Raw genomic sequence first — 25,031 nt, forward strand, 5'->3', positions numbered from 1 at the left:
ATGGCTCCTGAACCAGACGAGTCACCGTCCAAAGGTGGCAGTGATCTGCGGTTCAGGACTCGGTCTCCTCGCTGATGGAGCAGCCAACAAACAAATCTTCAGATACCAGGACATCCCCAACTTCCCTGTCAGCACAGGTGAGGTGTAACATCCAATCAGACTCTCACAAACTGAAATGACTCTGCTCTTAATGATGCTGTCTAACGTACTGTCTGTGTCTCAGTCCAGGGACATGAGGGCTGCCTGGTGTTTGGAACCATCGAGGACACTCCCTGTGTCTTCATGCAGGGTCACTTCCACCTGTACGAAGGTTACTCCCTTTGCAAGGTGAGTCTTCATCACCGACCATGTCCACATGTCCCCAGATTTAAGTTCAGGTGAGACCTGACCTGAGGCTCTGGATTCAGCGGTGGATCTGTATTCCGGGCCTCAGTTCTGGTCCTGGTCTCTGGTTCTGGTCTCTGGTCTCTGGGTATGACTGAAAGAACAAGATGGTGGATCCAAGCAGCTGAAATGCGTTTCCTTGGCAGGACGATGTACCTATTTGTTCACCTGTCTGTCTCTGTACCTGTCTCAGGTGACATTCCCTGTGAGGATCTTTAAGCTGATGGGGGTGGAGACCTTGCTGGTGACGAACGCCTCAGGAGGAATCTGTCCAGACTTTAAGGTCGGTGACATCATGATTATCAAGGACCACATCAACCTGCCGGGATTCGCCGGACAACACCCGCTGTGTGGACCCAATGATGAGCGGTGAGACGGGAGGAAAGAAAGAGAGAGAGACAGACAGGAGGGAAGACGGACAGGGAGAGAGACAGTTTGTAATGTAAATATGAATCTCTTCCTGTCTCCCTGTCTTTCTCTCTCTCCCTGTCTGTCTCTCTTCCTGTCCTCCTTTAGATTTGGGATCCGGTTCCCCTGTATGTCCGATGCGTACAGTAAGGATCTGAGGCGTGTGGCTTTGGACATTGGCTCAGAGCTCGGATGCAGTGACTTCATCAGAGAGGGAGTTTACTGCATGGTGAGTGGACCCAACTTCGAGACCATCGCTGAGGCCAGGATGCTGCTGATCCTGGGCTGCGACTCTGTGGGTAAGACAGGCAGACACGGACAGACACTCTGTCCTCACTAATTGGTCATTTAGAGGGGAAACCATCCCGCTGGGCTCGTTAATAATTGATGAGTCTTAATGAGTCTTATAGGTGAGTCAGCAGGTAGGGGGCAGTGATTGGCTCTCGGTGTGAGGATTGTTGGACCGTTCGTCTGACCACAGTTCAGATCCAAACAGAGTTTTTCAGACTCACCAAGGCCTCAGAGGTTTCAGTGGGTCCTTTGTACAGTTCTAGATGTTATTAAGAGGATATTTAAGGATCGTCTGGGAGTCCTGGAAAAGGTTCTGAAGTTCATGATGAGGTTCTAAGGTTTCTGGAGTGGATTCTATGGATGTCTGAGACCCATGTTCAGTGGTCTTTGTTAGGTTTCTAGTGGTCCTGGAGAAACGTAAAGGGTCCAGTGATAAGGATCAAGGGGTTTTTTGTGCGGTTCTAGGGGTCCTTAAGAAGGGTCTAGAATCTTTAAGATTCTAGGTTTTTGGGATTCATTGGGGAGTATCTAGCAGTCCTTGTGATAGTTTAAGTTTCCATAAGAAGGACCTAGCAGTTCTTGAGAAGGTTCTATGGTTCCTTCAAAAGGGCCTATGTTGCCTTCAGAGTGGCCTAAGGTCTTGAACAAGAACGTGGGACCTTTAAAGGGATCTAGATTCCTTGAGGACAATCTATTTCTTTTAGAATATTTTAGATTCCCTGAGGATTAGGTTTTTAATGAGGTTGTAGGACAACTTTAGGAAGTTCTAGGTCCTTTGAAAGGGTTCTAAGGTTTTTGAGAAGCGTTCTATGGTTTCTGGACAAGGTTTCATGGTTCCTCGAGGAGGATCCAGAAGGTCTCTGATGTTTCAGGGTTATTGAGCCAGAGTGAGGAGGAGCTAGGGGTTCTTGATACGTGTCCTAGGTTTTCCAGAGTGTTATGGTGGTGATAAGGATCTTGGGGGTCTTTACGTTCAAGTCCATAGAAAGGTTTCAAATAGTCCTTTTGGAGCTTCTTGGAGGAAGCTGTATGCTCACTGAGGAGATTTTATTTGTCAGGGAATCCTAGAGAGTTTCTCTGGGCCTCAACCCAACCAGACCCACCATGAACCCGGTTCTGTTCAAGGTTTCTACCTGTAAAAAGGGAGTTTTTTTCTTGTCACTGTCACCAAGTGCGGCTCATGGGGGAATGTTGGTCTATATGAAACGTGCCCCTTCTTTTGTGCATTATAGAAATAAAATTTACTTGATTTGGCCTTAGGTGTCGTTCAAGAGTTTTACGTGGTCTTGGATAAGGTTCTGTGGGTCAGTAGATCTAGTGCTTTTGTTTTTCAGCATCAGCTGATTGTGACTCTTTATTTAATAAAAGCAACAGAATCGAACCGTCGATCAGTCGGTGTCAGAACCAGATCGAAGGATGAACACGAGGCCAGTTTGTTTCAGCAGGTTCTCATTAAATATGCCAGCTGATTAAATAATCATGAGACAGAGTGGAACCCTGCAGCTCAACAAACTGTTAAATACAATCAGGATGGTTAATGAAGTCACATGACTCATTTCCTGGTGTGTTTACACTGATGTTAAATACCAGCAGCATTCAGTTCTCACCTCCTGTCGACACCAGTTTACACAACTGCTTTGATCAGGTGGTGATTAAATTCATAAGTGATTTGAACAACAAGTTCAGACTGTTAAAGTCAAAGTTATATTAAGTTATAAAGTATATAAAGTTCATTCTCATTATCTTCCTCCTCCTGTATTGTCTTCAGGTATGAGCACTGTTCCTGAGGTGACCGTGGCCAAACATTGTGGACTCAGAGTTATTGGTTTGTCCCTCATCACCAACAAGGTCAGTTTTTAAAACAGCAACAACATCTGATGTGACAGCTGTGACAAAACCACATGATGAAGTACAACAACAACAAAACATAATAACCTGTAAATGTCGACGACAGCTGTGTGACAGTGTGACAGCAGTGATGTGGTTGTGTAACGGTGTGACTCACCTATTTGGTGCTGCAGGTGTCTCTGGACTACAGTCGGGAGGAGAAGGTGAACCATGACGAGGTTCTTGAGATCGGTAAAATGAGGGCGGAGGTTCTGCAGAAACTTGTCACCACCCTTATCAGTCGCTGCCAGCAGCAAAGCATCAACACCCACTGACAGAACAACACCAGAATCAACCCCGGCACCACTGTTGATGACCGCAGTCCAGCCTCGAGGTGTCAGTGAGCCACTGGTTTGCAGTGAAATGAGTCTGTAACTGTGTTGTGTGTTTCTGCTGCTGATGTATTCTAGCTGTTCACAATAAAGACTCAGATTAAGCCTCTGGCCTGTCTGTTCGGTCTATACATAAACACCTGAACCTGTTCTCTTGTTTTTAGATAGGTTTCCTGACATATCTGGGATCTGTTCAAACATGCCATCTGTCATTTTCTGCTACACACTCGATCACAACGACTAAAATCCTTCATCTTCAAACATTCAGTTAAAAACCACGGAGGTGTAAAAAGTCTGTTTTCAAAATGTGACTTAAAACTGGATAAAAGTCAATGTTCAGCTTCTGTCAGACACAGGATCATAGAAGATATGATGTCATTGACAGGCGACCAATAACGTTACCATGATGAAAATCAGTAAGAACACAACTCAACAACATATAGATCAGAGATCCAGTTATTTTTAATGTGGAAGAGTTTCGTATTAAGTGATGGTTCTCAGCTGCTGCTGTTCTCTCTTCATGTCTATCTATTGTTTCATGATGATGATTGACAGGTCAACAAGACCTCTGAATGGCTACCTGCTCCACTTCATCACCAGGTGCTGAGGGCTCAGAGCCAACTTTCTGTTTATGTTCTGCAGGTGTGATTGACAGCAGATGGAGAGAAGAGGAAAAAAAATTGTGTGATAGACAAACATCAGGAAGGAAGGACAAGGTGGGGAAGGAGAAGCGGAGGTGAAGAGGAGGTGGAGAATCTCGAGCCGGCCATTTATTTTAGAAGCTGAAATCTCCTCTACCTGTTGGTTAAATTAAACTCACATGATTAAACTGACTGTAGACAGGACAAGCACTTTGAGACCAATCAACACCAAAACGTCTGAGCACACACACACACACACACACACACACACACACACACACACACACACACAGACAGGACAGGTGTCACCTGCTGTGTGTCCTCATGCTGAGTTTCTCTGCAGCAGCAGTCGGTGTGATGAACCTGCTGAGAGACGAGCTTCTTATTCCCCGACCGACTGAGGAGAGAGTCAGACTGAAGACCCCGAGGAGACGGCCACAGCTCCCGGTAACAGCTCCCGGTAACAGCTCCCAGTATGGCCAGTTCCCTCCTGCAGTCAGTGGAGATCTCTGCTTCCCAGTTTCTGGATATTTTTCATCACTACGACAACGACGGTAAACCTGCGCAGTCACCTGATGACCTCACCTGTTACCTGTGGTCTGATCTCAGGTAGATCTGATGCTGCTCTCTGTTCTTTCAGGAAACGGTTTCATTGAAGGAAAAGAGCTGCAGAGTTTCATCCAAGAGCTGAGAGAGGCTCGACAGCAGGCGGGGCTGGTGAGTTCATACACACCTGTTCATCTGTTCACTTGTTCACATTTTCCTGCTGTGACAGATTGGGTGAGGATAATAAGAATAATAATTAAAATACATTTTTTGTCCTCCACATCAGAAACTCAGATGATGTCAAGTGAAAACGAAAGCAGCAAAATGACCCGTCTTTATTAATTAACCATTTAATTCACTGAGCAGCTCAGAGGCCACTGACAGCTACCGCCATCTTTTAAGGTGGAATGTTTTCTTCGGTGTTACTTGATGTGTGATTGACGTTTGGAAATCAATCAATACATCTTAAATGTCAATATGATTTTGACCATTAGTGTTTATCAGCTCTCTTCATGACAGACTCTTTAGTGATGATCGGATCTTCAGCTTCTTCAAATGTAGATAAACATCAACGTGATCATGTGACTGTAGATATTTTATTTCATCAGGAGAATAAAAGTATTTGAGCATCATTCCTGGAGGCTCCGGCAGCTCTACACCTGTGGTTCCTCCACAGGTTGAATGTCTACACACGATCTTTAACAATGATGTTTGTTGGGAAATGTGAAACATTCATATCACACACGTCTGCAGCTTCACGACGAGTGAGTTTGGTGACATCATAAAGGTTTTGATCAGGGACTGGTGTGATTGGTTCAACTTGAGGGAAACTTTGATCATTTTTGATCAAATTTGCGGAAAGGTTTGCGATGATTGGACAAAAAATTGCATTGATAATTGCAATTATGACATGGCGACTATCTGGAGGGACTGATTAATGAAAACATTGAGGTGTGTTAATTTCATTTGTGCAGCTGATTGAACCTGTGGATTATTGATTATATTCCGTGACTGAATGAACAGGTTGATGGAAGATGAAACACATTGTTGTTTCAGGATCTGACTGATGAGATGAAACAGTTAGTGAGTGAATATGAGAAGAACTCCGAGCAGAGGATCGACCTGGTTCAGGTGAGTAAATAAAGCTTCAGTATTCAGACATTAATCTAACACTGCAACACTCAGAATTTTGAGTTTTACTTCATACTGCAGTATTAGTACTTTTAAAGGACCTGAGTACTTCAGCTGCAGTGGAACCCAGTTCACATTAAGTGTTTCCTCCAGCTGGTCCAGGTTTTACCCACTGAGGAGAACTTCCTGTTGTTCTTCAGACAGCAGCTCAGCTCCTGTTCACACTTCATCCAGGTACAACACCTGCCCACTTGTCCATGTGCTTTATTGTAATGATTACAGTATAATTAAATGCTTGTTTCCTGCCCGTTTCCTGCCCATTTCCTGCCTGTTTCCTGCCCATTTCCTGCCCGTTTCCTGCCTGTTTCCTGCCCGTTTCCTGCCTTGTCTCTCCAGGTGTGGAGACGTTATGATGCTGATCACAGTGGATACATCGAGGCCGATGAGCTGAAGGTGATTTTTTATTGGACTTATTGATCAGTTTAACCTGTACCAGGCTGTTAGCTGTTGTAAAGCAGATCGCAAACAAATTAATAAACTATGCTAACACAATGCTATGCTACCATGGTGCTATGCTAACTGTCCTGTAGAACTTCCTGAAGGATCTGCTGCTGAAAGCTAAGCGAACATGTGACAACAAGAAACTCGATGAGTACACGGCTGCAACTGTATGTACTGCAGTTGTACTGTGCTAGTACTGCAATAATACTGCCATTATATTGTAGTAATACTGACATTGTACTGTAGAAAAACAGTCATTTTACTGTAGTAATACTTTAGTAATACTGTAGTAAGACTGACATTATACCGTAGTAATACTGTTGTTCTACTGTAATACTACTGTGGCAATACTATGGTAATGTGAGATTACACTGTAGTAATACTGTGATTATACCGTAGTATTACTGTAGTAATATTGTAATTGTACTGTAGTATTACTGTGCTACTATTGTAGTAATGGTGTAGTAGTACTGTAGTAATACTGAGATTATACTGTAGTAATACTGTCATTATACTTAAGTACTATTGTAGAAAAACTGTTTTCTTTTTTCTTTTTCAGTTAAAGATTTTTGATTCAAATTCAGATGGAAAACTCTGCTTAGCAGAAATGTCCAGGTGAGTCTGAACTGGTCTGAAATGGTGTGAACTGGTCTGTACCACTTTCAGCTCGACTATACTGGTTTGTACTGGTGTGTTGTTTCAGGTTGCTGCCTCGTGAGCACAACTTCCAGATGAAGTTTGAGGTGAGTCTGAAAGATCTGATGTCAGTGTAGAAGAAACATTGATTTTTACAGAAAATAAATCATCAAAACCCCCAAAACTTTTTAACTTTAAGTTTTTATGCCTTACTATATTATGATGTTTTTATGACGTTTTATGCATTATTATACTATGATGTTTTTATACTGCACTATGCAATGATGTCTTTGACATTTTTATGCCTTATTATACTATGACGTTTTTTTGACATTTCTATGCCTTACTATACTATGATGTTTATTGAAATAGTATAGTATACTATGGCATAAAATGCATAAAACGTCATAGTATAGTATGGCATTAAAATGAAAAAAAAACGTCATAGTATAGTATGGCATAAAAATGCAAAAAATGTGATAGTATAGTATGGCATAAAGATGAAAAAATATATATATATATACTATGACGTTTATTTCAATTTTATGTCATACTAAACTAGGACTTTTTTTCCATTTTTATGCATTACAATACTATGATGTTTTGTTTTCATTTTTATGCCATACTATACTATGACGTTTTATTCATTACTATACTATGACGTTTATTTCAATTTTATGTCATACTAAACTAGGAGTTTTTTTCCATTTTTATGCCATACTGTACTATGACGTTTTATTCATTACAATACTATGACGTTTTTTTTTATTTTTATGCATTACTATACTATGATGTTTTTTTCATTTTTATGCCATACTATACTATGACGTTTTATTCATTACAATACTATTACTTTTTTTTTCATTGTTATGCCATACTATACTATGATGTTTTTTTCATTTTTATGCCATACTATACTATGACGTTTTATTTTCATTTTTATGCATTACAATACTATGACATTTTTTTCATTTTTATGCCATACTAAACTATGACGTTTTATTCATTTTATGCCAAACTATACTTTGACGTTTTATGCATTACAGTAATATGACATTTTTTTTCATTTTTAAGCCATACTATACTATGACGTTTTTTTCATTTTTATGCCACACTATACTATGAAGTTTTTTTCATTTTTATGCCATACTATACTATGATGTTTTATGCCATACTATACTATGACATTTTTTTTCATTTTTATGCCATACTATAGTATGACGTTTTATGCATTACAATACCATGACGTTTTTTTCATTTTTATGCCATACTAAACTAGGACGTTTTTTTCATTTTATGCAAGACTATACTATGACGTTTTTTTTCATTTTTATGCCATAATATACTATGACGTTTTTTTTGCATTTTTATGCCATACTATACTATGATGTTTTTTTCATTTTTATTCCATACTATACTATGACGTTTTATGCATTACAATACTTTGACGTTTTTTTTTCATTTTTATGCCATACTATACTATGACGTTTTTTTTTATTTTTATGCCATACTATACTATGATGTTTTTTTCATTTTTATGCCATACTATACTATGATGTTTTATGCCATACTATACTATGACATTTTTTTTCATTTTTATGCCATACTATACTATGATGTTTTTTTCATTTTTATGCCATGCTATACTATGACTTTTTTTTTCATTTTTATGCCATACTATACTATGACGTTTTTTTCATTTTTATGCCATACTAAACTATGACGTTTTATTCATTTTATGCCTTACTATACTATGACATTTTTTTTCATTTTTATGCCATACTACACTATGACGTTTTTTTCATTTTTATGCCATACTATACTATGACGTTTTATGCATTTTTATGCCATGCTATACTTTGACGTTTTTTTTTCATTTTTATGCCATACCATACTATGACGTTTTATTCATTTTATGCCATACTATACTATGACGTTTTATGCATTACAATACTATGACGTTTTTTTTTTCATTTTAATGCCATACTATACTATGAAGTTTTTTTTCATTTTTATGCAATACTATACTATGACTTTTTTTTCATTTTTATGCAATACTATACTATGACTTTTTTTTCATTTTTATGCCATACTATACTATGACGTTTTTTTTCATTTTCATACCATACTATACTATGACGTTTTTTTCAGTTTTATGCCATATTATACTATGACGTTATTTTCATTTTTATGCGATACTATACTATGACATTTTTTTTCATTTTTATGCCATACTATACTATGACGTTTTTTTCATTTTTATGCCATACTAGACTATGACGTTTTTTTTCATTTTTATGCCATACTATACTATGACTTTTTTTTCATTTTTATGCCATACTATACTATGACGTTTTTTTTCATTTTTATGCCATACTATATTATGACGTTTTATGCCATACTATACTATGACGTTTTTTTTTCATTTTTATGCCATACTATACTATGACGTTTTATGCATTACAATACTTTGACGTTTTTTTTTCATTTTTATGCCATACTATACTATGACATTTTTTTCATTTTTATGCCATACTATACTATGACGTTTTTTTCATTTTTATGCCATACTATACTATGACGTTTTTTTTTGCATTTTTATGCCATACTATACTATGACTTTTTTTTCATTTTTATGCCATAATATACTATGACGTTTTTTTTCATTTTTTTGCCATACTATACTATGACGTTTTATGCCATACTATACTATGACATTTTTTTTCATTTTTATGCCATACTATACTATGACGTTTTTTTTAATTTTTATGCCATACTATACTATGACGTTTTATGCCATACTATACTATGACATTTTTTTTCATTTTTATGCCATACTATACTATGACGTTTTATGCCATACTATACTATGACATTTTTTTTCATTTTTATGCCATACTATACTATGACATTTTTTTCATTTTTATGCAATACTATACTATGACTTTTTTTTCATTTTTATGCCATACTATACTATGACGTTTTTTTTTCATTTTTATGCCATACTATACTATGACGTTTTATGCATTACAATACTTTGACGTTTTTTTTTCATTTTTATGCCATACTATACTATGACATTTTTTTTCATTTTTATGCCATACTATACTATGACATTTTTTTCATTTTTATGCCATACTATACTATGACGTTTTTTTTTCATTTTTATGCCATACTATACTGTGATGTTTTTTTCATTTTAATGCCATACTATACTATGACATTTTTTTCATTTTTATGCCATACTATACTATGACATTTTTTTCATTTTTATGCCATACTATACTATGACGTTTTTTTTCATTTTTATGCCATACTATACTGTGATGTTTTTTTCATTTTAATGCCATACTATACTATGACGTTTTTTTTCATTTTTATGCCGTACTATACTATGACATTTTATGCCATACTATACTATGACATTTTTTTCATTTTAATGCCATACTATACTATGACATTTTATGTCATACTGTTCTATGACATTTTTTTTCATTTTAATGCCATACTATACTATGACGTTTTTTTTCATTTTTTTGCCATACTATACTATGACGTTTTTTTTCATTTTTATGCCATAATATACTATGACGTTTTTTTTGCATTTTTATGCCATACTATACTATGACGTTTTTTTTGCATTTTTATGCCATACTATACTATGATGTTTTTTTTCATTTTAATGCCATACTATACTATGAAGTTTTATGCCATACTATACTATGACATTTTTTTTCATTTTTATGCCATACTATACTATGACGTTTTTTTTCATTTTTATGCCATACTATACTATGACGTTTTTTTTCATTTTTATGCCATACTATACTATGACGTTTTATGCCATACTATACTATGACGTTTTTTTTCATTTTTATGCCATACTATACTATGACGTTTTTTTCATTTTTATGCCATACTATACTATGACGTTTTATGCATTACAATACTTTGACGTTTTTTTTTCATTTTTATGCCATACTATACTATGACGTTTTTTTTGCATTTTTATTCCACACTATACTATGACGTTTTTATAACATTTTATGCCTTACTCTTCTATGACGTTTTTTGATGTTTTAATGCCTTACACTACTATGAATTTTTCATGAGATTTTATGCCTTATTATACTATGACCCTTTTATGCCTTACTGTACTGACATTTTTCATGCCTTACTATACTATGACGTTTTTTGATGTTTTCATAATAATTTATACCATAGTAAACTATGACTTTTTTTTTTTTTAAACACTCTTTATTACTTTTTCAAACAGCCAGTACATAACCATCACAGTGGATAAGCACAGGACAAATACAAATAAAAAGGAGAAGAGAGAAAGAAGAGAAAAAGACACACATACCATGCCATACTATACTATGACATTTTTTTCATTTTTATGCAATACTATACTATGACTTTTTTTTCATTTTTATGCCATACTATACTATGACGTTTTTTTTTCATTTTTATGCCATACTATACTATGACGTTTTATGCATTACAATACTTTGACGTTTTTTTTTCATTTTTATGCCATACTATACTATGACATTTTTTTCATTTTTATGCCATACTATACTATGACGTTTTTTTCATTTTTATGCCATACTATACTATGACGTTTTTTTTCATTTTTATGCCATACTATACTGTGATGTTTTTTTCATTTTAATGCCATACTATACTATGACGTTTTTTTTCATTTTTATGCCATAATATACTATGACTTTTTTTTGCATTTTTATGCCATACTATACTATGACGTTTTATGCCATACTATACTATGACGTTTTATGCCATACTATACTATTACGTTTTATGCCATACTATACTATGATGTTTTTTTTTGCATTTTTATGCCATACTATACTATGATGTTTTTTTTCATTTTTATGCCATACTATACTGTGATGTTTTTTTGCATTTTTATGCCATACTATACTATGACGTTTTATGCCATACTATACTATGACGTTTTTTTCATTTTTATGCCATACTATACTATGACGTTTTATGCCATACTATACTATGACGTTTTATGCCATACTATACTATTACGTTTTATGCCATACTATACTATGATGTTTTTTTTTGCATTTTTATGCCATACTATACTATGATGTTTTTTTTCATTTTTATGCCATACTATACTGTGATGTTTTTTTGCATTTTTATGCCATACTATACTATGACGTTTTATGCCATACTATACTATGACGTTTTTTTCATTTTTATGCCATACTATACTGTGATGTTTTTTTCATTTTAATGCCATACTATACTATGACGTTTTATGCCATACTATACTATGACGTTTTTTTTCATTTTTATGCCTTACTATACTATGACGTTTTATGCCATACTATACTATGACGTTTTTTTTCATTTTTATGCCATACTATACTATGACGTTTTATGCCATACTATACTATGACATTTTTTTTCATTTTTATGCCATACTATACTATGACGTTTTATGCCATACTATACTATGACATTTTTTTTCATTTTCATGCCATACTATACTATGACGTTTTATGCATTACAATATTTTGACGTTTTTTTTTCATTTTTATGCCATACTATACTATGACGTTTTTTTTGCATTTTTATGCCATACTATACTATGACTTCTTTTAAAATATTTTTATGCCTTACTATACTGTTTTTTTTTCACTTTTATGCCATACTATATTATGACGTTTTTTTCATTTTTATTCCACACTATACTATGACGTTTTTATAACATTTTATGCCTTACTCTTCTATGACGTTTTTTGATGTTTTAATGCCTTACACTACTATAAATTTTTCATGAGATTTTATGCCTTATTATACTATGACCCTTTTATGCCTTACTGTACTGACATTTTTCATGCCTTACTATACTATGACGTTTTTTGATGTTTTCATGATAATTTATACCATAGTAAACTATGACTTTTTTTTTTTTTAAACACTCTTTATTACTTTTTCAAACAGCCAGTACATAACCATCACAGTGGATAAGCACAGGACAAATACAAATAAAAAGGAGAAGAGAGAAAGAAGAGAAAAAGACACACATATGTATACATTTACCATACATACACACATGCATAGTATACAAAAAAATGAAATCACTAAGTAATGAACAAAGGTTTCTCATATAACTTGTAATTACCACTGTCCTAGTTCATCCCTCCACGGTCATCATAAAGCGAGGTGCGCCATATTTCATTCTACTCCCGATAGATGAGCCCATCAATCATCTTCAATTTCACTACTATGATGTTTTTATGGTTAAGTATCATCATAGTCATAAACATTTGATGGTATAATAAGTTTCTGTCTCTTTCTGTCTGTCTCTCAGGGCCTAAAGATGTCCAAGCTTCAGTTCAACAAGATTTTTGATCTCTATGACCAGGTCATTTTCTTTTTCATCTTGTATCAACATACGCACTGCAGCTCTGAGGACTGAGATGACCTTTGACCTTTGTCGTGTGTGTGTGTGTTGTGTGTCTCAGGATGGCAGTGGCTTCATGGATCAATTAAAGCTGGACTCTCTGCTTAATGATCTGTGTGAAAAAAACAATAAGGTCTGAACACACACATTCAAATACACAGTAACACATCATGAATTCAGTGGACAGGTGTGCTCAGTGGACAGGTGTGTGTTTCTCCTGCAGGTGGTGGACTCCACAGATCTCCATCGTTACCGCTCGTCCATCATAGAGTTATCAGATGGAGGGAAATTATACCGCACTGATCTCTGTCTGCTGCTCTGCCATGACGACTGAAACGCTGCAGGGAAACACCTACATCACCTGGCTCCTCCCACACACCTAATGTAATGCCTCATAGATCATGTCCCCCGCTCCACCCACCAGGCTTCAGTTTTAGCTCCAGTGGTGTTATGTCTTTCCTCTTACGACCTTTAACCCACCTGTGTAGTGTGAAGTATTTGACTGGTACCATGTTAACATCACAGATATGTCACTGCTTTAATGTCTGTTGTCTCTAATGAAGAACGTGTGAATAAAATGTAAAACCATCCATGTGGAAATAACTTTAACATGTGAAATGACCATAGGAAACCTTCTAACGATGGTGTTACAGACTGTCAGTGTAAAACCATGTATGTGTTGCATCTGTGTTCATGTTGAAATAAACTCAGACGTCTGATGATTTAACTTCTCTGTTTTATTATCAAACAGCCACAAACATGTTTGTGTTTACACTGAGCATGTGCAGACAGTAACATGACTTGCCCATCAGCTACAGGCAAACAGGCTAACAGTGTGTTGGTGAGGTAGCTGATCAGATGATCGATACATTTTCTTGTAAAATATCAAAACTTTCCACTCAGAAGTCAGTTGGTCTCACCAAGATGACATCAGCAAATGAGTGGGTCACACAGTCTCTGTGGTAACATCACAGTTATCTGATTAGTTGCTGTGGTTTAGTGAGTGTTTTTAGGATCCTTTAGTGCTTCTGATCATCGCTTCCATCATCTTCCACTGATCTGGAGTCACCTGAAACACAAACACAAAAGGTGGCTTTATTTCTGTGACATTTTTTGAAGTTTTTTTACCTTATCATACTATGACACATTTTATGCCTTAATATATATATTGATGTTTATTGGCATTTTTATGCCTTATTACAATGACATTTTTACACCTTATTATAGTATGGTGTTTTTTGATGTTTATATGCCTTATTATGTTATGACATTTTTATGACATACTATACTATGATGTTTTTTTCCCATTTGTACGCCATACTATACTATGACTTTTTAATATTTTTTGCCTTACTATACTATGACTTTTTTTTTCATTTTTATGCCAATACTATACTGTGACGTTTTTTTCCATTTTTATGCCATACTATACTATGAAGTTTTTTTCATTTTTATGCCATACTATACTATGACGTTTTATGCCATACTATACTATGACGTTTTATGCCATACTATACTGTGACATTTTTTTTAATTTTTATGCCATACTATACTATGACGTTTTTTTCATTTTTATGCCATACTATACTATGACGTTTTTTTCATTTTTATGCCATACTATACTATGACGTTTTTTTCATTTTTATGCCATACTATACTATGACGTTTTTTTCATTTTTATGCCATACTATACTATGACGTTTTTTTTCATTTTTATGCCATACTATACTATGACGTTTTATGCCATACTATACTATGACATTTTATGCCATACTATAATATGACGTTTTTTTAATTTTTATGCCATACTATACTATGACGTTTTTTTCATTTTTATGCCTTACTATACTGTGATGTTTTATGCCATACTATACTGTGACATTTTTTTTAATTTTTATGCCATACTATACTATGACGTTTTTTTCATTTTTATGCCTTACTATACTATGACGTTTTTTTCATTTTTATGCCATACTATACTATGACGTTTTTTTCAATTTTATGCCTTACTATACTATGACGTTTTATGCCATACTATACTGTGACATTTTTTTTCATTTTTATGCCATACTATACTATGACGTTTTATGCCATACTATACTATGACATTTTTTTTCATTTTTATGCCATACTATACTATGATGTTTTTTTTCATTTTTATGCCATACTATACTATGACGTTTTATGCCATACTATACTATGACATTTTTTTTCCCATTTTTATGCCTTACTATACTATGACGTTTTTTTTTTCCATTTTCATTCCATACTATACTATGACATTTTTTTTCATTTTTAAGCCATACTATACTATGACGTTTTATGCCATACTATACTATGACATTTATTTTCATTTTTATACCATACTATAATATGACGTTTTTTTTGCATTTTTATCCCATACTATACTGTGACATTTTTTAAAATTTTTATGCCATACTATACTGTGATGTTTTTTTTTAAATTTTTATGCCATACTATAGTATGACGTTTTTTTTTTAATTTTATGCCATACTAAACTGACGTTTTTTTTCCATTTTTATGCCTTACTATACTATCACATTTTTTTTCATTTTTATGCCATACTATACTATGACGTTTTTTTAATTTTTATGCCATACTATACTATGACGTTTTTTTCATTTTTATGCAATACTATGCTATGACGTTTTATGCCATACTATACTATGACGTTTTATGCCATACTATACTATGACATTTTTTTTCATTTTTATGCCATACTATACTATGACGTTTTTTTGCATTTTTATGCCATACTATACTATGATGTTTTTTTTGCATTTTTATGCCATACTATAATATGACGTTTTTTTAATTTTTATGCCATACTATACTATGACGTTTTTTTCATTTTTATGCCTTACTATACTGTGATGTTTTATGCCATACTATACTGTGACATTTTTTTTAATTTTTATGCCATACTATACTATGACGTTTTTTTCATTTTTATGCCTTACTATACTATGACGTTTTTTTCATTTTTATGCCTTACTATACTATGACGTTTTATGCCATACTATACTGTGACATTTTTTTTAATTTTTATGCCATACTATACTATGACGTTTTATGCCATACTATACTATGACATTTTTTTTCATTTTTATGCCATACTATACTATGACATTTTTTTCCCATTTTTATGCCTTACTATACTATGACGTTTTTTTTCATTTTTAAGCCATACTATACTATGACGTTTTATGCCATACTATACTATGACATTTATTTTCATTTTTATACCATACTATAATATGACGTTTTTTTTGCATTTTTATCCCATACTATACTGTGACATTTTTTAAAATTTTTATGCCATACTATACTGTGATGTTTTTTTTTAAATTTTTATGCCATACTATAGTATGACGTTTTTTTTTTAATTTTATGCCATATTAAACTGACGTTTTTTTTCCATTTTTATGCCTTACTATACTATCACATTTTTTTTAATTTTTATGCCATACTATACTATGACGTTTTTTTCATTTTTATGCAATACTATGCTATGACGTTTTATGCCATACTATGACGTTTTATGCCATACTATGACGTTTTATGCCATACTATACTATGACATTTTTTTTCATTTTTATGCCATACTATACTATGACGTTTTTTTGCATTTTTATGCCATACTATACTATGATGTTTTTTTTGCATTTTTATGCCATACTATACTATGACGTTTTTTTAATTTTTGCCATACTATGACGTTTTTTTCATTTTTATGCCTTACTATACTATGACGTTTTATGCCATACTATACTATGACGTTTTTTTCATTTTTATGCCATACTATACTATGACGTTTTTTTCATTTTTATGCCTTACTATACTATGACGTTTTATGCCATACTATACTGTGACATTTTTTTTAATTTTTATGCGATACTATACTATGATGTTTTTTTCATTTTTATGCCATACTATACTATGACGTTTTTTTCATTTTTATGCCTTACTATACTATGACGTTTTTTTTTTCCATTTTCATTCCATACTATACTATGACATTTTTTTTCATTTTTAAGCCATACTATACTATGACGTTTTTTCATTTTTATGCCATACTATACTATGACGTTTTTTTCATTTTTATGCCTTACTATATTATGACGTTTTATGCCATACTATACTGTGACATTTTTTAAAATTTTTATGCCATACTATACTATGACGTTTTATGCCATACTATACTGTGACATTTTTTTTAATTTTTATGCCATACTATACTATGATGTTTTTTTCATTTTTATGCCTTACTATACTATGACGTTTTATGCCATACTATACTGTGACATTTTTTTTCATTTTTATGCCATACTATACTATGACGTTTTTTTCATTTTTATGCCATACTATACTATGACGTTTTTTTTTTCCATTTTCATTCCATACTATACTATGACATTTTTTTTCATTTTTAAGCCATACTATACTATGACCTTTTATGCCATAATATATTATGACATTTTTTTTAATTTTTATGCCTTACTATACTATGACGTTTTTTCATTTTTATGCCATACTATGACGTTTTTTTCATTTTTATGCCTTACCATACTATGACGTTTTTTTTTTCCATTTTCATTCCATACTATACTGTGACATTTTTTTCCCATTTTTATGCCTTACTATACTATGACGTTTTTTCATTTTTATGCCATACTATACTATGATGTTTTTTTCATTTTTATGCCATATTATACTATGATGTTTTTTTCATTTTTATGCCATACTATACTGTGACATTTTTTTTTAATTTTTATGCCATACTATACTATGATGTTTTTTTCATTTTTATGCCATACTATACTATGACGTTTTTTTAATTTTTATGCCTTACTATACTATGACGTTTTATGCCATACTATACTGTGACATTTTTTTTAATTTTTATGCCATACTATACTATGATGTTTTTTTAATTTTTATGCCATACTATACTATGACGTTTTTTTCATTTTTATGCCTTATGACGTTTTTTTCATTTTTATGCCTTACTATACTATGAATTTTTTTTTTCCATTTTCATTCCATACTATACTATGACATTTTTTTTCATTTTTAAGCCATACTATACTATGACGTTTTTTCATTTTTATGCCATACTATGACGTTTTTTTCATTTTTATGCCTTACTATACTATGACGTTTTATGCCATACTATACTGTGACATTTTTTTAAATTTTTATGCCATACTATACTGTGATTTTTTTTTTTTAATTTTTATGCCATACTATACTATGACGTTTTTTTATTTTTTATTTTATGCCATACTAAACTGACGTTTTTTCATTTTTATGCCATACTATACTATGATGTTTTTTTCATTTTTATGCCATACTATACTATGACGTTTTTTCATTTTTATGCCATACTATACTATGACGTTTTTTTCATTTTTATGCCATACTATACTATGACGTTTTTTCATTTTTATGCCATACTATACGATGACGTTATGCCATACTATACTGTGACATTTTTCTTCCATTTTTATGCCTTAATATACTATGTTTTTTTAATTTTTATGCCATACTATACTATGACGTTTTTTTCATTTTTATGCCTTACTATACTATGACGTTTTATGCCATACTATACTGTGACATTTTTTTTAATTTTTATGCCATACTATACTATGACATGTTTTTTCATTTTTAAGCCATACTATACTATGACGTTTTTTCATTTTTATGCCATACTATGACATTTTTTTTCATTTTTATGCCATACTATACTATGATGTTTTTTTCATTTTTATGCCATACTATACTGTGACATTTTTTTCCATTTTTATGCCATACTATACTATGACGTTTTTTTCATTTTTAAGCCATACTATACTATGACGTTTTTTCATTTTTATGCCATACTATGACATTTTTTTTCATTTTTATGCCATACTATACTATGATGTTTTTTTCATTTTTATGCCATACTATACTATGACGTTTTTTTCCCATTTTTATGCCTTACTATACTATGACATGTTTTTTCATTTTTAAGCCATACTATACTATGACGTTTTTTCATTTTTATGCCATACTATGACATTTTTTTTCATTTTTATGCCATACTATACTATGATGTTTTTTTCATTTTTATGCCATACTATACTATGACGTTTTTTTAATTTTTATGCCATACTATACTATGACGTTTTTTTCATTTTTATGCCTTACTATACTATGACGTTTTATGCCATACTATACTATGACATTTTTTTTCATTTTTATGCCATACTATACTATGACATTTTTTTTCATTTTTATGCCTTACTATACTATGACGTTTTATGCCATACTATACTATGACATTTTTTTTCATTTTTATGCCATACTATACTATGATGTTTTTTTTATTTTTATGCCATACTATACTATGACGTTTTATGCCATACTATACTATGACATTTTTTTTCATTTTTATGCCATACTATACTGTGACATTTTTTTTCCATTTTTATGCCATACTATACTATGACGTTTTATGCATTACAATACTATGATGTTTTTTTCATTTTAATGCCATTGTGGTATCTTGGCTGAGATATGAGTACAGGATGGAAATGTTATGGAGGATACTCTAGGAGTAAAGGACGGGGGCCTGAAGAGGGGGAGCACCTCTCCTGGCTTCCACATCCTTGCATTGCTCAACATGAACTTTTGTACAACGTGGCAAGTTTTATGTTATCATCTATCTGTACTCAGAGAATATCCATGTATGGACATGAATGTTGGTTCTGCTCTTCTATAGTCTGTTAGGATTTGGCCAAGAGGTATCAAGAGAATATTCAGCCCATAAATTGTATGAGTTTGGGACAAACGGGGGAGATCCTTATTGGCCTTGGGTCCTCTCACAGGCTGTTTTTGATGCTTGTTCAACGATGCTGTGCCTTTTTGTAATAAACCTTTTTATATACAACTATGACGTTTGTTTAAAATATTTATATGCATCCACAATACTATAACTTTTTTTGCCTTACTATACCATTATGTTTTTTAAAACTTTTTATGCCATACTATACTAGGACTTATTAAATATATTTGTACTCCTTACTATAGTATTACTTTTTTTTCATTTTTATGCCATACTATACTATGACGTTTTTTTTATTTTCATGCCAATACTTTACTATGACGTTTGTTTAAAATATTTTTATGCCTTACTATACTATGACTTTTTTTTGCCATATTATACTTTGACTTTTTTTTAAATATTTTTTTGCCTTACAATACTATGACTTTTTTTTCCATTTTTATGCTTTACTATACCATGACTTTTTAAAAAATATTTAAAATACTTTATTTTTTTATTTTTATGCCATACTATTCTATGATTTTTTTTTTAGTCCATACTATATTATGACTTTTCTTGCCTTAGTATACTAGGACTTTCTATACTATGATGTTTAAGACATTTTCCTTAATGACATTTTCATGCCTTACTAGACTATGATGTACTTATGTCTTATTATACTATGATGATTTTACAGCTTACTATACTATAATGTTTTCATAACATTTTATGCCTCACTATAATATGATGTTTGACATTTTTATGCCTTAGTATACTATGACGTTTAATGACATTTCAATGCCATACTATATTATGACGTTTTCATGCCTAACTATACTATAATGTTTTTCAACGTTTTCATGACTTATTATACTATGACGTTTTTATGCCTCATTATAACATGTTTTTATGCTTCACTATACTATGATGTTTTTAAGCCTTACTATACTATAATGTTTTTTTGCTTCACTATACTATTACATTTTATGCCTTATTATAATATGATGTCCTTATGCTTCACTATACTGTGATGTTTTTAAGCCTTACTATAATATGATGTCCTTATGCTTCACTATACTGTGATGTTTGACGTTTTTATGCCTTACTATACTATAACATTTTTATGACATTTTATTCCTTATTATACTATGATGTTTTTATGCCTCATTATATTGTGATGTTTTTATGTTTAACTATACTATGACGTTCGACTTTTTTTTGCCTTACTATACTATAACCTTTTTATGAAATCTTTACATCTTATTATACCACATCATTGTTATTGACATCTATGACACTATGATCTTTTTATGTCTTCCTATACACAAAGGTGGTTTTATTTCATTCATAATCATTAATTCTTATTATATTATTAAATAAATATTTCAGTGTGACACTCACCCTGCGCAGCTCGTTGAACTCGCCTGCCATCGAAACATATTCTCCTCCATCGAACCGGACAACCTGAACAAAAACACAAAGCCATTTACCCAACCCTGATCCAGTCAGAACCCTGACCTAAAGCCAGTCTGAACCCTGATATAAAATGAGTCTAAACTCACCGCTCCAGACATCCAGGTAGCGTAGTTGCTGCTCATGTACGCTGCCAGGTTTGCGATCTCTGACGGTGTTCCTAGTCGACCTGTCGGGATCCGACCGATCATCGCCTTCTCAAACGCTCCCGTTGGGTCCAAACGACTGAATGCCCCCTAAAAACAACAAACAATAAGAAACAACAAATAAAGAAACAGTTAACAACATCATCAGCTGTGGTTGGGTAGGCAGTACCTTGGTTCTTATTGGTCCAGGCTGGATGATGTTGAACCTGTGGCCATAGCGCCCCCACTCTGCAGCCAGAGACCTGACGCACACAACAGTAACATTGTTACCATGGCAGCCACCCATCAGGGATGAACACTGATATCATGATAACAACAGTCTGATCTGTGTTCAGTATTTCCTCTTTGTTCATGTTGTGAGCTGTAGAGGCTAAAGGTTAAAGGTCAGACTGACTTGTAGAGCGCCTCGACACCGGCCTTTGCTGACGCACTCGGGACCACGAAACCAGAACCAGACTCAGCGTAGATGGTGGTGATGGCCAGGAACGAAGCACCTGCATGACAACAAATGAGAGCTGTTGAATAATTTGAAAAAACTCTCAACGCTCTGGAGAAATGAAAAGACTTTTTTGGACGAGTGAAACTAAGTTCACCTGGAATGTCTTCAGTCTCTTCTTTAAGTGAAAATCTGTAACTTTTCTACATTAAAATGTCAAAAAAAACAACTTGACTTCTCTTCTATATGTTGTTGAGTTGTGATCTTACATTATCTCAAATGTTTCAAGCTATTCTCGAACCACAGAAATCTTTAATCATGGTAACGTTTCATTGGTCACCTGTCAATGACGTCATACCCTCTATGATTCTATGTCATGGCGTTACGGTTTCCTGTCAGAAGCTCAAGATGGACTTTTATCTAGTTTTAAGCCATATACACTTGACCTTTCTGACTCTGGATCAGTCTCTTGCCAAGCTCCAGAGTAACGAAGGCCGTCCCGTTCAGGACAATGTCGGTGATGCTCTTCCAGCCATTTGGCGACAGGCGCTCTGACGGACAGACAAAGTTTCCTGCTGCGTTGTTGATGATCACCTGCACCAATCAGGACACAAAAAACTGTGATGTCATACTTTTTGTCAGAGCAGTTTGTTCTGTTACAGAAACTTTCTGTGTCTGTTTATGACATCACAGTTTACAGTTTAATTACATTACATTGTGTGTGTGTGTGTGTGTGTGTGTGTGTTGTTACATCAGGAAGTCCTGTCAGACTCTCCATCTGGTCGACACAGCGAGAGACGGCCTCAGGATCTTTGACATCACACTGAACCACGTGGACCTGAAAAAAGGGGGGGGGGGGGTGTTTCAGACCAGTTCAGCCCAGTTCCTGTTCTGCTTCTGACTCAGGTTCTGGTTTCTCACCTTGTTTCCAGTCTGGCTGCTGATCTCCTCAGCTGTCTGCTGCAGGACGTCCAACTTCCTGAACAACAGACACAAACATGTTGGTGAGGATTTTATTTCTGATCAAAGATCAATGATCTGGTCTCTGTTCCTACAGTTTCCAGATCAACCTGAAAATCTCAGACCAGGACCCTCAGGTGACGGGAGAACGTGCTCACCTGGTGAGCAGGTGAACTGGAGCCAGATGGTAGAAATTAAACATGAGAAGCATCGTTATATATTGATGACTGATCACAAGTATTGTTCCACTCCATCATAAACATTCAGCAGTTATTTGTGTTTGTACTGCTGAACCTGAACCACCACAGTCATGTGACCTCTGACCTGCTTGCGATGACACACTGAGCTCCCAGCTGTGACAGGGTGGTGGTCATGGCTCGGCCCAGTCCCGTCCCCCCTCCTGTGATGAAGGCCACTCTGTCCTTGAAAGTTCCTGTCGGCAGCATGACGCCTTCAGCTGGAGGGAAGAACGCTGACTGAGGAGGACCGGACTGAAGAACCGCCGAGCTGTGGAGCCATGACTGGAACAGAGGAAGAACGTTTCATCAGGATCTTCACACGTTCAACATGTTGGAGAACTGACGATGGACGGTGTCATAGCACCACCTGCTGACCGGGGGAGTGAACTGCACCTGCTCATCTGCAACACTTTATTTGATTTATCTACAAAACACGTTGGATCAGGTTGATCATCAGTTCATCAGTTCATTGATTCATCAGTTCATTGTTTGGTGTATAAAATCATTTTGTCACAGGCAACAAATTCTGACATTTGAGAAGCTGGAATCAGATTTTTTTTTCTTTATATAATGATTAATTATCAAAAAAGTTGCTGATTCATTTCCCATCAAACTGATTCATTGATTAATCTCTGATCACATTAATACTGTTATTCAACATTAACATCTAAAGAAGAGTGTGAAATGACACCTGCAGACAGACAGTACCTCCCTGTCCTCTAACGTGGTGATGTCACAGCTGTGTGATTTCTGAGATGATGTCACTACTTTTATTTTGAATTCTAAGTTTCATACTGACAATTGAAAATAGTGTTTAGACACTTTATTGATTCATTTCATGGACTGAAGAACATAAAGCAATAAAAACTTTAATGTCTTTAATTTCCCTGTTGTTCGTTTCATGTTACTCTCTGTGTGAAGTTTGGTTTTGTCCTTTTAAAATATTTCTGTCTTCTTGTCTTCATTCGTGTGTCGCTTTAATTCCATTTTATTTTACTTATTTTATGTGGAAGTATCATTCTGTATCATTCTACTGAGTCTTATTCTGGAAGTCATGATTGTTTCCTCCATTTTCAGCCTTCAACAGTTTGAATGAGATGAAACTGAAAATATTTTGAGGCATTAAGCATTAAGGTACAAAGTAGCTACACATCAATGTAAACGATTAATCAGATAAATGATCAGAAGCTTCGATTCTGATTCTGAATAAATCCTCGTGCACTTTGAACTGAGGTCTGTGCTCGTGCACGTGATACCGCGGAGGCACAGAAAGTGGGTGAAAGGTCAAAATTACAGTAAAGCTCCATTTATTCATTAATTACAGAAGATTTAATAACTTTGAATAAATGACCATAAACGATCAATAACTTTGAACATCAGACGCTCCGACTGATTATTGATTACTGACTGAATGCGTTTCTATGTGACGTCACAGTGTACAGATTTAAAGCCCTTGTTATTTTTCTGATGTTTACTCTGTGCAGTTTCGTGTCTCACCCTGTGAAGAGAAGTTCTCATGGCGCTGAAAAGTTTCGCTCCTCTTGGAAACACCGCCATGTTGTTCAAGACCTGCTCACCCTTGATCCGGATCATACCAACACGGAGGTCTGTGTGGGGGGAAACAAAAAAAGTTAAGTGGTTGACTTCGGTTTAAATCTAATCTAATCTAATCTAATCTAATATAAATAGAATATTGTCAATAATATAAGAAGAAATATAAAAACAAGTACACCAAATGAT

At 34.1% G+C, this 25,031-nt stretch overlaps 3 protein-coding genes across 3 annotated transcripts in view; 2 read left to right on the forward strand and 1 right to left on the reverse strand.

Moving 5' to 3' along the window:
• The window catches only part of pnp4b (purine nucleoside phosphorylase 4b), a 4,525-nt gene extending 1,118 nt beyond the window's left edge, over positions 1–3,407 (forward strand). The window contains exons 2-7 of the mRNA XM_056379944.1: positions 1–137; positions 224–327; positions 578–753; positions 901–1,091; positions 2,852–2,931; positions 3,105–3,407. The exon at positions 1–137 is cut by the window's left edge and continues 39 nt beyond it. Coding sequence (XP_056235919.1) covers positions 1–137; positions 224–327; positions 578–753; positions 901–1,091; positions 2,852–2,931; positions 3,105–3,245 — 829 coding nt within the window. The 3' untranslated portion in view covers positions 3,246–3,407. The remainder of the gene's footprint in view (positions 138–223; positions 328–577; positions 754–900; positions 1,092–2,851; positions 2,932–3,104) is intronic.
• A 132-nt stretch (positions 3,408–3,539) lies between these two features.
• Positions 3,540–13,932, forward strand: calb1 (calbindin 1). The gene is made up of 12 exons (XM_056379945.1): positions 3,540–4,018; positions 4,287–4,497; positions 4,584–4,660; positions 5,546–5,620; positions 5,774–5,854; positions 6,017–6,073; positions 6,211–6,288; positions 6,681–6,736; positions 6,825–6,864; positions 13,113–13,166; positions 13,267–13,338; positions 13,429–13,932. The coding sequence occupies exons 2-12, from the start codon at positions 4,419–4,421 to the stop codon at positions 13,537–13,539; spliced, it is 780 nt and encodes a 259-aa protein (XP_056235920.1). The 5' UTR covers positions 3,540–4,018; positions 4,287–4,418; the 3' UTR covers positions 13,540–13,932.
• Positions 13,922–24,914, reverse strand: decr1 (2,4-dienoyl CoA reductase 1, mitochondrial). Its single transcript, XM_056379943.1, has 10 exons — positions 24,789–24,914; positions 23,377–23,573; positions 23,014–23,071; positions 22,844–22,930; positions 22,539–22,686; positions 22,051–22,150; positions 21,826–21,898; positions 21,600–21,746; positions 21,439–21,501; positions 13,922–14,274 (listed from the first exon to the last, which is right to left on the reverse strand). The coding sequence occupies exons 1-10, from the start codon at positions 24,882–24,884 to the stop codon at positions 14,215–14,217; spliced, it is 1,029 nt and encodes a 342-aa protein (XP_056235918.1). The 5' UTR covers positions 24,885–24,914; the 3' UTR covers positions 13,922–14,214.
• Positions 24,915–25,031: the final 117 nt, after the last annotated feature.

Source organism: Seriola aureovittata, chromosome 7 (assembly GCF_021018895.1).
Source record: "Seriola aureovittata isolate HTS-2021-v1 ecotype China chromosome 7, ASM2101889v1, whole genome shotgun sequence".
Lineage (NCBI taxonomy): Eukaryota > Metazoa > Chordata > Actinopteri > Carangiformes > Carangidae > Seriola > Seriola aureovittata.